Genomic DNA, 12,403 nt, shown 5'->3' on the forward strand with positions numbered 1-12,403 from the left:
ACAATTTTTAAAGCAGCGAATTGTCGTTTTTAAAGCAGTGAATTGTTGTTTTTAAAATAGTATGTTTGCTTTATGTTTTTAAAGCATAGAATAGAGCTTATTATAATTGTTAGATATATCATTTATAGGTACCTACTAAAAAAGAAGCGTTTTAATAAAAAATTAAAATATGCTTAACTAACTGAAAACAAATCCTACAGTGAAAGTATCAAGTACATTTGATTTTAAATAATTTGCTAGGACCAGTAATTCCGTAAAGACTTTTGGGAAACGAAAAAAAAATTAATAATCAATATAGGTAGTTGATTATTATATATTTTGCGCGACTATCGTATGACTATCGATAGCAAGAGGAGACTATCGATATATCAAATTAAGGTTAAGCCATCGAAGTTTTCCATACCCCAACGTTCCCAACGGCCAATCCCACTGTCCCCACTTGTATTCTTACATCATCTTACACGACTCGCTCAGTTACATGGCCATCACTTTTGACTACGTCACGATGATAACATTGCGTTGCTTACATTCACTTACATTCTTGTAGGTTTAGCAAGTTGTGACTTTATAGCCAAGTGTTTGATAATTTGCGTCAGTCGACGTCCGATTATGCTCTGGTGTAGACGCGGCAGTGGAGGCGCATCAGCAGTATGTATGTATTTCTTTCGACACTGTTAGTGCTCGTACATCTCTTTTATAAGTTGTACGATACGATCCGCAACGCATGCGACGCGGTGCATCGGAGATGCACGAAGCTCTGGTGCGCGAGCACGACGGCGGAGCTCGACACGTTGTTCCGCACGTTTACCAGCACGGACAAGATACCCAGGCACCTGGTGATCGTATTTGGACATCTCGGACTATGCGGCGAGTCTATTCTGGACTGTGTGCGTTTAATTGGATGGTGCATTACACTTGATATACCTCAAATCAGCTTCTTTGATTGTAACGGTAATAAAATTATTCGAAACGATTTGGATTAATATTACTGTATCTATTATATGTGAAATCATCGCGAAAAGAAATTCAAAAGAGAAAAGAAAGCGATCGTTTTATGTATGTGTATATTGTGTACTTACAAGGCAAAGGGGGGTAAGATGACCAAGTGAGTAAGATAACGAATTGTTAATTTTTTTAAGTTAATATTTAATCAAGAGAGCAGATGCTTAACTCGTTAAAGACTTTAGGTAATAATACATAATCTATTATAGTTTGAATTCAATCCGACCACACAAATTGATATTATAGAAATGTGTTTTTTATGCACTCCCATGTAATTCTGTAGTATTTGTATATAAGGAATGACGCAGTTATAGTAAATACTTTTATTTTTTTAATATAATCGCAATATTGTGTAGCTAAAGTGACTCCGCTTCAGTCAGGAAACCTAATAGTGACTCGTGAAATCTTTATTTTTACACGAAAACACATCTCAATTGAGTTTTTATTAAAATTTATAAATTTGCGTATAAGAAATGACAAGTTATAGTAAATACTTTTACTTTTTTAATATAATCGCAATATTGTGTAGCTAAAGTGACTGACCCTGCTTCCATCGGGGAACCTGATGGCTTGATTTATTCATATTTTTCTTTAAAACTCGTTGTAATATATGAACGTGTCGTAACAAATTTTTTTTTCTCTTCATAAAAAATTTATTTGTAATTCAAATTGACTCTTCATCATCTCACTCATTATTGGTAATCATTTTACCCACATATGGGAACAAGATGACGAAATTGACATGTTCTGAAAACATATAAATTAAAAAACATTTTAATTTATGTGACAACTTTTTTATTTAAAAAAATGATAACTAAAACTGTAGTGAATTTGAAAAAATAAAATAAATCGTTCTTTTTACCTCATCACAGAAATTACGAAAGATCGACAAATCTTAAGGTCGTCATCTTATCCCCATTTCCTCTATATGCAGTCACGAAACTAATTGTCCGGATACAGATATTGCAAGTTTATTTTTCGATACAGTATCACCAAATAATATAATTTTTAAATAATAGTAGCATTTAGAAGTGAGAACTCTCCAGTGATTTACTTTCATCTCTAATATTAGTCAAAGTAATATTTTTAGATACATATATAGAATTTAATCAACTTCTTCTTCTTCTTCTTATATACATATCCACTAAGGGATGTTCGCGACCACATTTTTCATCCTCTTCTCGTCCCTTGCCGTGTGTATCAGCACTTTCACGGTGGTTAGTCCGGTCCAGTGTCTTATATTTCGGAGCCACGACAACTTCTTTCGTCTTATCCCTCTTTTACCCTCAATATAATCAATTGTAATAGCTGGTATATTGTGTTACGCATGATGTGTGCGTGCGTGTGTGTGTTACATCGCGAATTTAATAAGTATGCTTGTAAAGTCGTGTAAAATCGACGTGGTAAAACGTTATCGCATTTCAACAACTTTAACTGATATTTGGAATCTGCTATTAAATTTAACCTTCCCGTTAAAAACGCGCGTGTGACCTCTAAATACACGCGCACTGGTTTTATGGAGGGGATACAGGTAAAACCATCGACATCTAGAATGGACCGCTGATGGCAATGGTGGGGGTAGAAAGACGATTAGAGTGAGAGGCAGGAATAATAAGATCGTTCTTTCTCTGTTTACTGAAGCTTGATTGATTGTTGTTAATCCAACAGTAGTTAGAAACAACAGTAAACAGAGAAAGATCGATCTTATTATTCCTGCCTCTCACTCTAATCGTCTTTCTACCCCCACCATTGCCATCAGCGGTCCATTCTAGATGTCGATGGGTAAAACCTATTTTTTACATCTCGGCTTCCCAAAATATTCCATACTAAAGACATAAGGCTTAAGTCATAAGACACTGTCTTAAGATAATGGGCTTTCTATAATAAGTCGTTAAGTCGCTAAGCTTTAAGTCTTAAGCCATAAGAAATCGACCAATCTCATAGTCAATTATTCTTCTTATATTCAACTGTGATTGGTCAATTTCTTGCGGCATAAGACTTAAAGCTTAGATAATTACTTATTGTAGAAAGCCTATTTTACAAATCAGCTTTCTGCTAAGGTCCTAACTGATTCCTTTTACATCAAACAACCTTTTGATACGCGTATTAACAAGTAACTTCCCATTAAATTATCTTAATTGCAGTAATGTATTTGCAGAATGATTTACTATACTCATACAATATGCATCAAAATGATTAATTGAATACACTTATCATGTATATGTTTACACATATTACTGAAATTAAGATAATTTGATAGAAAATTCCCATACAGCATAGAATTTACAGTAAAATCTCTGCAATATTGCTACAACTGTAGGGGTTACCATTTAGTACTTGTATCAAGTGCACGATGTAAACTAGGTCACCACTATGGAAACGACACATTGATAAAACGGTTATTAATTGAATATGGCAAACCGATTCCAATTTGATTGTTTATAACTTTTATAAAAATAAACATATAAAGAATTTTTTTATTAGAGATTTAATTACATTATACTTTATTTATTGTTCTACAATTTAATAGTAACAATTTACTCAATACTTTCTAGAAATGCATAAGGGAAAATTTAGAAAAGTATAGATTCTTGATCACGCAGTAAAGAAGATTATTGTTGTGACTGAGCTTCATTTTCTTGTTGCTAGGATGTAAAGATTATTATTATTATTATCATCATCATCATCATCATGACTTATGATAATTATGATGATTACTCTTGTATTCAGATTATTTATGGTCAGACTAAAGATGATCTGGAATATAAGAGAGATTAGACTAAATACTACTTTTTGTTATTCAATGCAATATTTTAGAGCAATTGTGTATAATATGAACACACGTTCTTTTAAGAATGGATTATAAATTTTAAATGAAATTTAATAAAATTTTATATGTGAAATATAAAACTCTCGAGATAAGCTATAAAAATATGCAAGGAAAAATAAGGGTTTCCATATTTCATAAAATCAGTTTGATCTTGATTTGACTTTGAACCACTCCATCCAAGATCAGATGGATATTATTGTCCAATGCGTCTTTTTAACCTTGAGGCTGCGACTGCGTTTAAGGTTATTTTATAAAAGAGCAGTGCGATGACCATCATGCGCTGTAACGTATATGTAATGTTAAGATTTCATCAGCTGTTTATTAATTTTAGCTATTGTTAATTTTATACATATTAATCAAGGCTCCCATTTTGTGAAATGATACACACACGATGATATAATTTATTACTTTCACCGTTCTTAATTAATCTTTGTTATGTTTTGACATGTTGCTATCTAAATGAGCTGTTGATTTTATTTTGTATTCTTTTTAAAAATACACTGAAAATGACCCAATAGGGATCGAAACGTTTATGTAATAAACTTATGTTTTAGCAATTTAATGGCATTAAGATCCAGCTTGGCTTGTAGCCCTTGATTTATTGTTAATTTTATAAATTATTTGAGCCTGTTACCTTCTACTTTTTTTTAAAATTGTATTTGCTTTGAGATATATGAATGTATCCAGATATTCGGAAGACCCTGTATATATAAATTATTAACATCATACAAAAAAATCGTACAATGTACTATAATTTGTGAGAAATGACATCTTTCAATTTAAGAACAATAACAAACAGTTATGCGAATTTCAGTTTTCCCGATTTATATTGTTTTTTTAGGTTTCTTGAAGAAGAATGAATTTATTCTTAAAGAAGAATTCGCGAGAAAGCGACCTGATCTAATAGAGTGTATTACTTGGAATCCACATGCACGTCAAAATGGAGTAATTGGTAGAGTATACTATTTTCTGTTTTTCCATGCTTCAATAACCTTAAGAGCTTTCTACGATAAGTTGCAAACACTCAAATAGTAGCATCAATAGTGATTATTGATGCTTCTGATTGGCGCGAAGCATTGCGACAAGCGATGGGTTAATAATGTTAATATGTCTCATGGGACTTGACCATTATTAGCTAGAGCGTTTATGTAGCGATTGTAGTATGCGGAACAGTAATGGACCAACCCAAGTGTAATAATGCCATTACTTTTTTTTCGGTAGCAATCGTTACTTTTTTTTGCCTGTAACGATAACGGTAACGTCGTTATATTTTTACAGCAACGGTATCGAAGTTGTACTTCTAGAGTTACCCAAGTTGTATCATTGTTATAACAAATGAACGAAATACTTAAATTTTTTAAATGCTTGTGCAAGTATGCGTGCAAATATGTATTTATAATTTAAGTTATTGTATGCAACAAATGTAATTTTAAGATGTTTATTTCCTCATTTTATTTCTTAAAAAATATTTTATATTTTTTAATAATAAAAACAAAAAAAGCTCGAGGGAATAGGCGCTATTTAAGATGCGCTAGTTCAAGAAAAATCTCTCAATATACAAATTAAATTTGTTGAATGAAGTTGAGTATATTGCATGGATAAATGCAGTAGATTTAGTATAACCAAAACAATAAAATTAATAAGAAAAAATTCACAGACAATTAAGAGTTAACACGGTAAATGGTGCGTACAAAATTCAAACGCATTAATAATTAATTAAACGCGCGTTTCTGTGGGACTACATACGTAGTATATAAATTCACATAAGAATCATACAAGCATTAAGATCCAGCTAGACCGTTTAAAGCTTTGATTTTTATAGTTTGTGTTATCACATATACGGTCCTATAATATATTATATTGTTTAAATTTGATATTTAAGTTCGTTGATCGAGTTTAACTCCCTCACGTGCGATATTGAATAAAATTAGGCTCATTTGACGTTTTTGTACAAAATGACTAAATCTGGCGGAAACAAACGTCGCTCTCTTCCGCAAACCGAGATATTAATCGTTAAAGTTGATTATTCAGATTAGAAAACCTGTCACACTGATGAAAAGTAACGACATGATCATAATGTGTTGTTCAAGAATTTGGGCATAAATTTCGTTCAAATATCCCAAGATATGATCAAAAGAATCACATTAATAGATTATTTGGCTAAATTTATATTTTTAAAAAAGAAGATTTAATTTTAATAAACAATTATAGAATTTTGTAAAATAATTGGTACATTATATCCTACAACACCAATAAGTTCCTAATAAATAGAATAGATATTAGAATAGGTAATAGTTCCTGAATAATGGTCAAAAATTTAACGATTAATATCTTGTTCACGAGACAGAGCGACGTTTGTTTCTAACGACACCAGATTCGGTCGTTTTGTGCAAAAACACATCGAATGAGTTTAATTTTATCAATTTCGAACGAAACTCAACAATTTCCCGAAAAGTAACGATTAGTTACTTTTCTAAGTAACGGTAACGATACTTTTCGCATTACTTTTAACGAAAAGTAATTAACGGTAAACGGATAACGCGTTACTTTTTTGAGGTAACGTTCCCAACTCTAACAAGTATTTCTAATTGTGCGACTGCATGCTTTAATTACAGAAAGCAAGTCAAAAATGAATGTATCATTACTATCGAATATAGATAGTAGAGGAAAAATAGCAACATTGGCGCAATCATTAGCAAAAATTATGTCTTCGAAGAATCTTGATCGAGAAAAAATCACGATTGAACTAATCACCGAAGAATTACGTATAAAAGGGCCTGATCCCGATCTTGCTTTAATATACGATCACTCTTGTTCCACGCATGGTGTACTACCATGGCACACAAGAACGACCGAATTTTTGTAAGTTTATAAGAAATTTTTTAATATCTGTCAATATTTTGTAAAAAAAATCTTATTTTTTAAAACTAACAATTTAATTTTTTCCAGAATGTTGCCGCTGTACGTTAGTATCCCAGTGAGAAAGTTCACGTGTCTGTTGGAGAAGTATAACAAATGTGTACAACGGCATGGTAAATGACATGTAATTATTCTTATTTATACAAGAGATATCGCGTTGCAATAAGAAGAAATAAATTATCGTAAAAACTGAATTTCTAATTTGATTATTTTACATGCTCTACAAATGCAAAAATCAATTTTTGTGATCGTATAATATATACATTAATATTATAATAAAAGATTATGCGTTAAAAGAACATACATTGTACAAGATATTTCAAAGAAAAACTATGCATTTTCCATCGATCCTTTCTTCAGTTTATATAGTCCGATATTTGAATTTTGAAATTTGATTGTAAATGTGATTGTTACGTAACTACATATGTAGAAACAGCAATGTCTTGTTACATTTTTATTTTCACATAGGCGTAAAATTTTTTTTGCATAATAAATGCAATCTTTTCGCATAATCTACATTAATGTTACAAATATGTTTTGAAAGATAAACCACAATAGCGTTACATATAATAATTATAAAAGCGAACATTTATGAATATCTTACATAGCTTTATGATAAAATGGTCAAATATAGATTTTTAATAATAGTTTTACGAGTTCCTGATACCCAATGCTTGCTCCAACTCTGCTCGTTTTTGTTGCACTTTTGTATAAAAGTAACGACACACAGCTTCCTGTGCCCAAGGCTGATAGTAAAATTCAGCTCTCCGTTCTTCTTCCGGATTCCCGACAACGTCGGTCATGGTCTTCAAATCTCTAGTCTGAGAGATGATCCACTTATTGATAAACTGTTGCGGATCTTTAGCGAAACTCAGGAAGAACTCACGATTGGTCTTCAATTGATTAATTGTCTCTACGGTTTCATGAATCTTATTATCCAGACTCTGGATTTCCTGCTGGCTTGCAGTCGACAGTAAGAAATTATTCATTTGCGTCTTCAATGTATCGTCTACTTCTACATCGATGTCGTAACATGCGGTTTGTTTTGTTTCTGTTCCTGAATAATACAAATTTTTACATCAGATATTCATAATGAGCTATAAAGTAAGTAATTGCAATGCAATATTTATTTCACTTATAAAATCGCTTCTAAAATAATATTTATTCAAGATAAAAATTGCACCTCACCTTCTACGCTTATAACATGATTTATCACAATGGGATCAGGTGGATGCAATAATGGATTCAGTCGTTGCGGTATCTCAGCAAATTTCATTCGCGGGCAAGCAAATATCTGTTCCAAGTATTTATCACAGTTAATAAATTCTCTCTCGTGACTGTCTTGGAGCTTGTGCGTTTTTATATATTGCCAAAGCGCGGATATGATGACGGGTCGCGTTTGCGTATGTACGCCCAATAATCGCGCTAATCTTGGGTCCAATTTAAACTGGAATGTAATTAACAGAAATTAAATTTAAGATTAATACAAATAGACTAAATCAATTGTGATAAAATACTTAACTTGTGTAACAATTATCGATTAATTTATATAAAAGGATCACCTGTAGTGGTTGATAATCAAGAAGAAGAAGGATTGTACAGCGAACGTTCTTATCACCTGGTCTTTTAACTTGAAATCCATCGGTTTCCTGAGTAGTCAACGTACGATGCCATTCGACCAAATGATTATCAGGACCATAGAGATCTTTGTCCAATTCTATTACCAAACTTTTGAAAAAAGACGAGAACTTTCGTTTTACCTGCGAAATTAATATAGTTATTGTGAATATACGTATTTATATATGAAATACTTACAATACAATTAGACTATACACACATATTTACTTGTTTATTAGTAACGAAACTATATTTCTTATTCCGTTCTACTATTATACCTTATTAGGATCATTTTTAGTATCATCTAAAAGACGTCCTTCTACTCTAAGTTCCCAAGATGCTACAGATCCTTCCTCTCCTTCACCTGCCTCTTTAGCCGGATAAAATGTGTTTGAGATAAAAATACGTAATTTTCGCTTTTGCTTCATTGGACGCTTCAAAGCTTCCTGAATATCGAGACGTTTTCGCATTATAGTTGCATCCAACTTTCTTTCGAATGCCAGTAAGTCCATATAAGCTTGCGACTCTGGTACCAAATCACGCACTTTTTGAGGCAATATTTTGTCTGCCAATTTCTTCTTTTTCTTTGATGTGGAATGTGAAAAATCACTGTTCCAAAAATACCTAAATGAGTTTATTCGAAAACCATAGACACAGAAATTATAAATAATTCTGTAAGCCGTGAGTTGCAGTGGTTAAATTCCTAACAAAATTTGGTTTCAAGTATAAACAAAAAATATTTAGACTAGAAATATCAAGTTATAAGTAGAGATAATAATACATACAGAAGTTATATATATACGAAAAAAAATAAAAGGATAAACATGCAAGAGTAAGGATGAATAAAAAACAGAAAGTAGCCAATTATTAAAATATAATATCTAATTAAAAAAAAATACACAATTTACGTACAAGATAAATATAAAGCGTTTGTCTTAAGTTTAAATTTCTCCAGATTATACTTACGGTTTTTGCTGGGACATAGGAATACGTTGATCCGCGCTTCTTTTTCCAACAGGTGGCGTGGGCATTGGGCCTTGACGCATATTTGAGTAAGGTTGGTTTGGTCTCATTATTCCACCTGGGCCAGGCCCAGCGTTACCCATTTGTGGTGGTGGAGTAAATCCAGATCTCTGTTGCATCTACGATAGAAACTCATACATGTCATCTAGGCACAATTATATAATATCAATAAAAAAATTATATAACTTCCAGATTGTAATTGTTGCATAATATAATTAATCAAAAGATATATTATTTGGAAAACTATGGCTGAGTCATTCTCTGTATTCTATTGTTTAATCAAAAAGTAGCGCCATATATATATATATATATATATAATATATAAAATGACAGTGAAAAAAGTAACAACTTTGATTTAGATTTTCCTTGCGATATAAAGAAAGATGTACAAATAATCTTTAAAAGCTAAATATCCATCAGATCCCAAGTGACTTAGCCATTGTTATCCAAGGATTAAATATCATAAAAAATCAATTTCATATCTGAATATTACAATCAATACTATACTGATATTATGCATCGAAATTAAAAAATATATTTACTGGAAAATTTGGCCCAGAGTACTGGCGCAAATTTGGTGGTACCGAGGATTGTGGGTATCGCTGAGGTGGTGGTCCATTACTTCCTGCATTTGGCACAGGAAATCTTTGTGCCATCTTTTCTAGTACTCTTTAAAAAGAAATATAAGCAATCCTTATATCTTTCTTAGAAGTAGGTACAATTATATGATTACTAAATTGCATGAATATATAATAAATACAAAATACACACACACACACACATGTGCGCATGTGCGTACATACAAAATATAAAATATATTAGGAATTCACACATGTACGCAGAAACTAGTTTGTGGAATTAAAACATAATAACTCGACAATCACAATTGATACCCAAGGCACAGATAACATAACCTAATATAAATAGAAAATTCATTTCCATTTGCTACAATGAATCTGGTATTCGTGTTGTTTGTACTTAAAAAATTCAGCATCTTTGTTTCTTTTCAACAACCAAATATATATATATTCATCTCGTTTTAAGTAGAAAAATTTTTGAGAATTTTAAGCAACGCGAACAATTACCTAATGTTACGTATTGATTGCAGCGTGAATGCATTTTGTATACTAGAAAAGAGAAAAGATAAACGAATTATTTACACGGAGAAAATGCCGAATACGTAGTCGTTCCTGAAGATTCGCAATCACTTTATCATCGAATTTTCACGAGAAATAATAAAACAAAGTTTCGCGCTTTCGTTCTGTCATACTGAAGAATACAGAGGGTAATTCAATAAACATTATTTACAAAGCTTATTTGTAACAAGTGTAGTTGAATAACCTCGTTATGCTTACAATTAGTGTTTCGGCTTTATGTTAACTACTGCTGACTACGCTTTACTCCATTTCTTGATCTTCAGTATGAAGATGAAGGCATCCCGCTTTCCCTTCACTATTCTAGGACACAACGAACTATAGACAACACTTGACATCATACAAAATGGTTGCATTCAGCAGACTACAGGTGCATTCACATGCAAGCATTAAGCTGGAAACACAATAGCACAGGCAATAGGGAATACATAACGAGCCGTCCAATCAGAGCTTTGGGGTATAAGTTCGATATTATATTATATGAGTCAACGGATCACAGTCAAATATTTTGCTTTGACTGTGATCCGTTGACTCACATAGATGTAAATTATAACTTTTGACGAATTTAACATCTCGATGTAATGCGTGTGATATTATATATTTTTAAGGCTTCACGTTCGTGCTGATTTCCTTTGATTCAATTGCCACAAGACTCACTCGAATCAATCTTGTAGTCTAACCAATGAACACAAGGATGGATTTGCCACTCTTTAGTTCGGATTAGAAGTCGAATTGCTATGTTGTTTCACTGAAGATGGCCCGTATGATGGCCGAAACGTTTGATGAATAATAAATATAAGTAATTATGTGAAAAAGATTATTTTATGTTGCAAGACTTACCGCAATATTGACTCTCACTAGCCCGTTTTTATTATGTTATTTAATTTGACAATCTCGAGAGTGAAAATTTGATAATTAGTATATTATATTATACTTCGTCTACGTTCATTAAATTGCTGTCTGTTATCTTATTTGTAGGTTATTATCTGTTTCGCAGCGTTCCTTCGCTCATAGTTCGACAGTGTTGAACTATTAGCGTTTTCGGCCCGATCGGGTTTGCACCAACCTGGGTTGGATTAATCTTTCCTATTGGTTGACGTCACCCGCTCTACCAATAGGAGAGCACAAAACGCCATTAATCCAACCTACGTTGGTGCAAACCTGGCCGGGCCGAAAACGCTATATGAGAGAAGCTTCGCTCGCTACGGATTTTTGCACGAATCGACGGAGTGGGGGGTTTTCGTCAGCGAAACTTCGCTGCATGAAATTGTACCTTAAGGGTACGTTTCCACTGAGATAAGATTATTTAATAAATACACAACCCCTCTCTTTCTCTACTTTGATGACGCGACGCGTGACGTGCTCAGTGGAAACGTACCATAAAACTCTCTTCTCGAGTACCGAAAGAAACCATCATCATCAGTAGATGAAGCAAATTGCTTTAAAACCGCAAGTCTGTAAAATAGATACATACATTGTTTCACGGTTTCCCACCACCTGGAGGTGACGTCACCGTCGCTGTAACATTTTCTGATTTCGTTCGCAGCTCGCATCTCGCAGCGTGAGCAAACCAGTGATAGGCTGGTGGTAGGCGTCGTCTACAATACACGGAGTAAGAAGTAAGAGTAAGGAATTGACCAATCACAGTCGATTATTCTTCTCACATTCGACTGTGATTGGTCAATTTCTTACTCTTACTTCTTACTCCGTGTATTGTAGACGGGCCTGTGTCTGTAGCTGGTAGGCAAACCTGGCAGAGTGCAGACTGGTGCAGACTGGTGTCGTGTTACGACGGCCGGTCTATTTGTTAATCGGTCATTTTGGGAGTTGGTTCGAGTTGGTGGAATCGTTCAAAATT

The 12,403-nt window shown here is 33.0% G+C and overlaps 2 protein-coding genes across 5 annotated transcripts; one reads left to right on the forward strand and one right to left on the reverse strand.

The window, feature by feature from the left end:
- The first annotated feature begins 408 nt into the window (after positions 1–408).
- Tango14 (transport and golgi organization 14) lies at positions 409–6,945 on the forward strand. Its single transcript, XM_018503909.1, has 4 exons — positions 409–951; positions 4,674–4,784; positions 6,448–6,694; positions 6,782–6,945. Exons 1-4 carry the CDS (start codon positions 651–653, stop codon positions 6,870–6,872), a joined length of 750 nt encoding a protein of 249 aa, XP_018359411.1. The 5' UTR covers positions 409–650; the 3' UTR covers positions 6,873–6,945.
- Positions 6,946–7,104: 159 nt separating this feature from the next.
- On the reverse strand, positions 7,105–10,878 carry Bap60 (Brahma-associated protein 60). Of its 4 annotated transcripts, none has more exons than XM_018503908.1 (7): positions 10,747–10,878; positions 9,934–10,060; positions 9,335–9,510; positions 8,647–8,977; positions 8,314–8,511; positions 7,940–8,198; positions 7,105–7,808 (listed from the first exon to the last, which is right to left on the reverse strand). In XM_018503908.1, exons 2-7 carry the CDS (start codon positions 10,045–10,047, stop codon positions 7,402–7,404), a joined length of 1,485 nt encoding a protein of 494 aa, XP_018359410.1. In that variant the 5' UTR covers positions 10,048–10,060; positions 10,747–10,878; the 3' UTR covers positions 7,105–7,401. The 4 variants fall into 4 exon arrangements, with proteins under 4 accessions (XP_018359410.1, XP_018359407.1, XP_018359409.1 ...); XM_018503905.1 differs by having other exon boundaries at positions 8,647–8,992; XM_018503907.1 differs by lacking the exon at positions 10,747–10,878 and adding an exon at positions 10,700–10,719 and having other exon boundaries at positions 8,647–8,992.
- Between the last annotated feature and the right edge of the window lie 1,525 nt (positions 10,879–12,403).

This window comes from Trachymyrmex cornetzi, unplaced genomic scaffold, assembly GCF_001594075.2.
Source record: "Trachymyrmex cornetzi isolate Tcor2-1 unplaced genomic scaffold, Tcor1.1 scaffold16, whole genome shotgun sequence".
Taxonomy (NCBI): domain Eukaryota; kingdom Metazoa; phylum Arthropoda; class Insecta; order Hymenoptera; family Formicidae; genus Trachymyrmex; species Trachymyrmex cornetzi.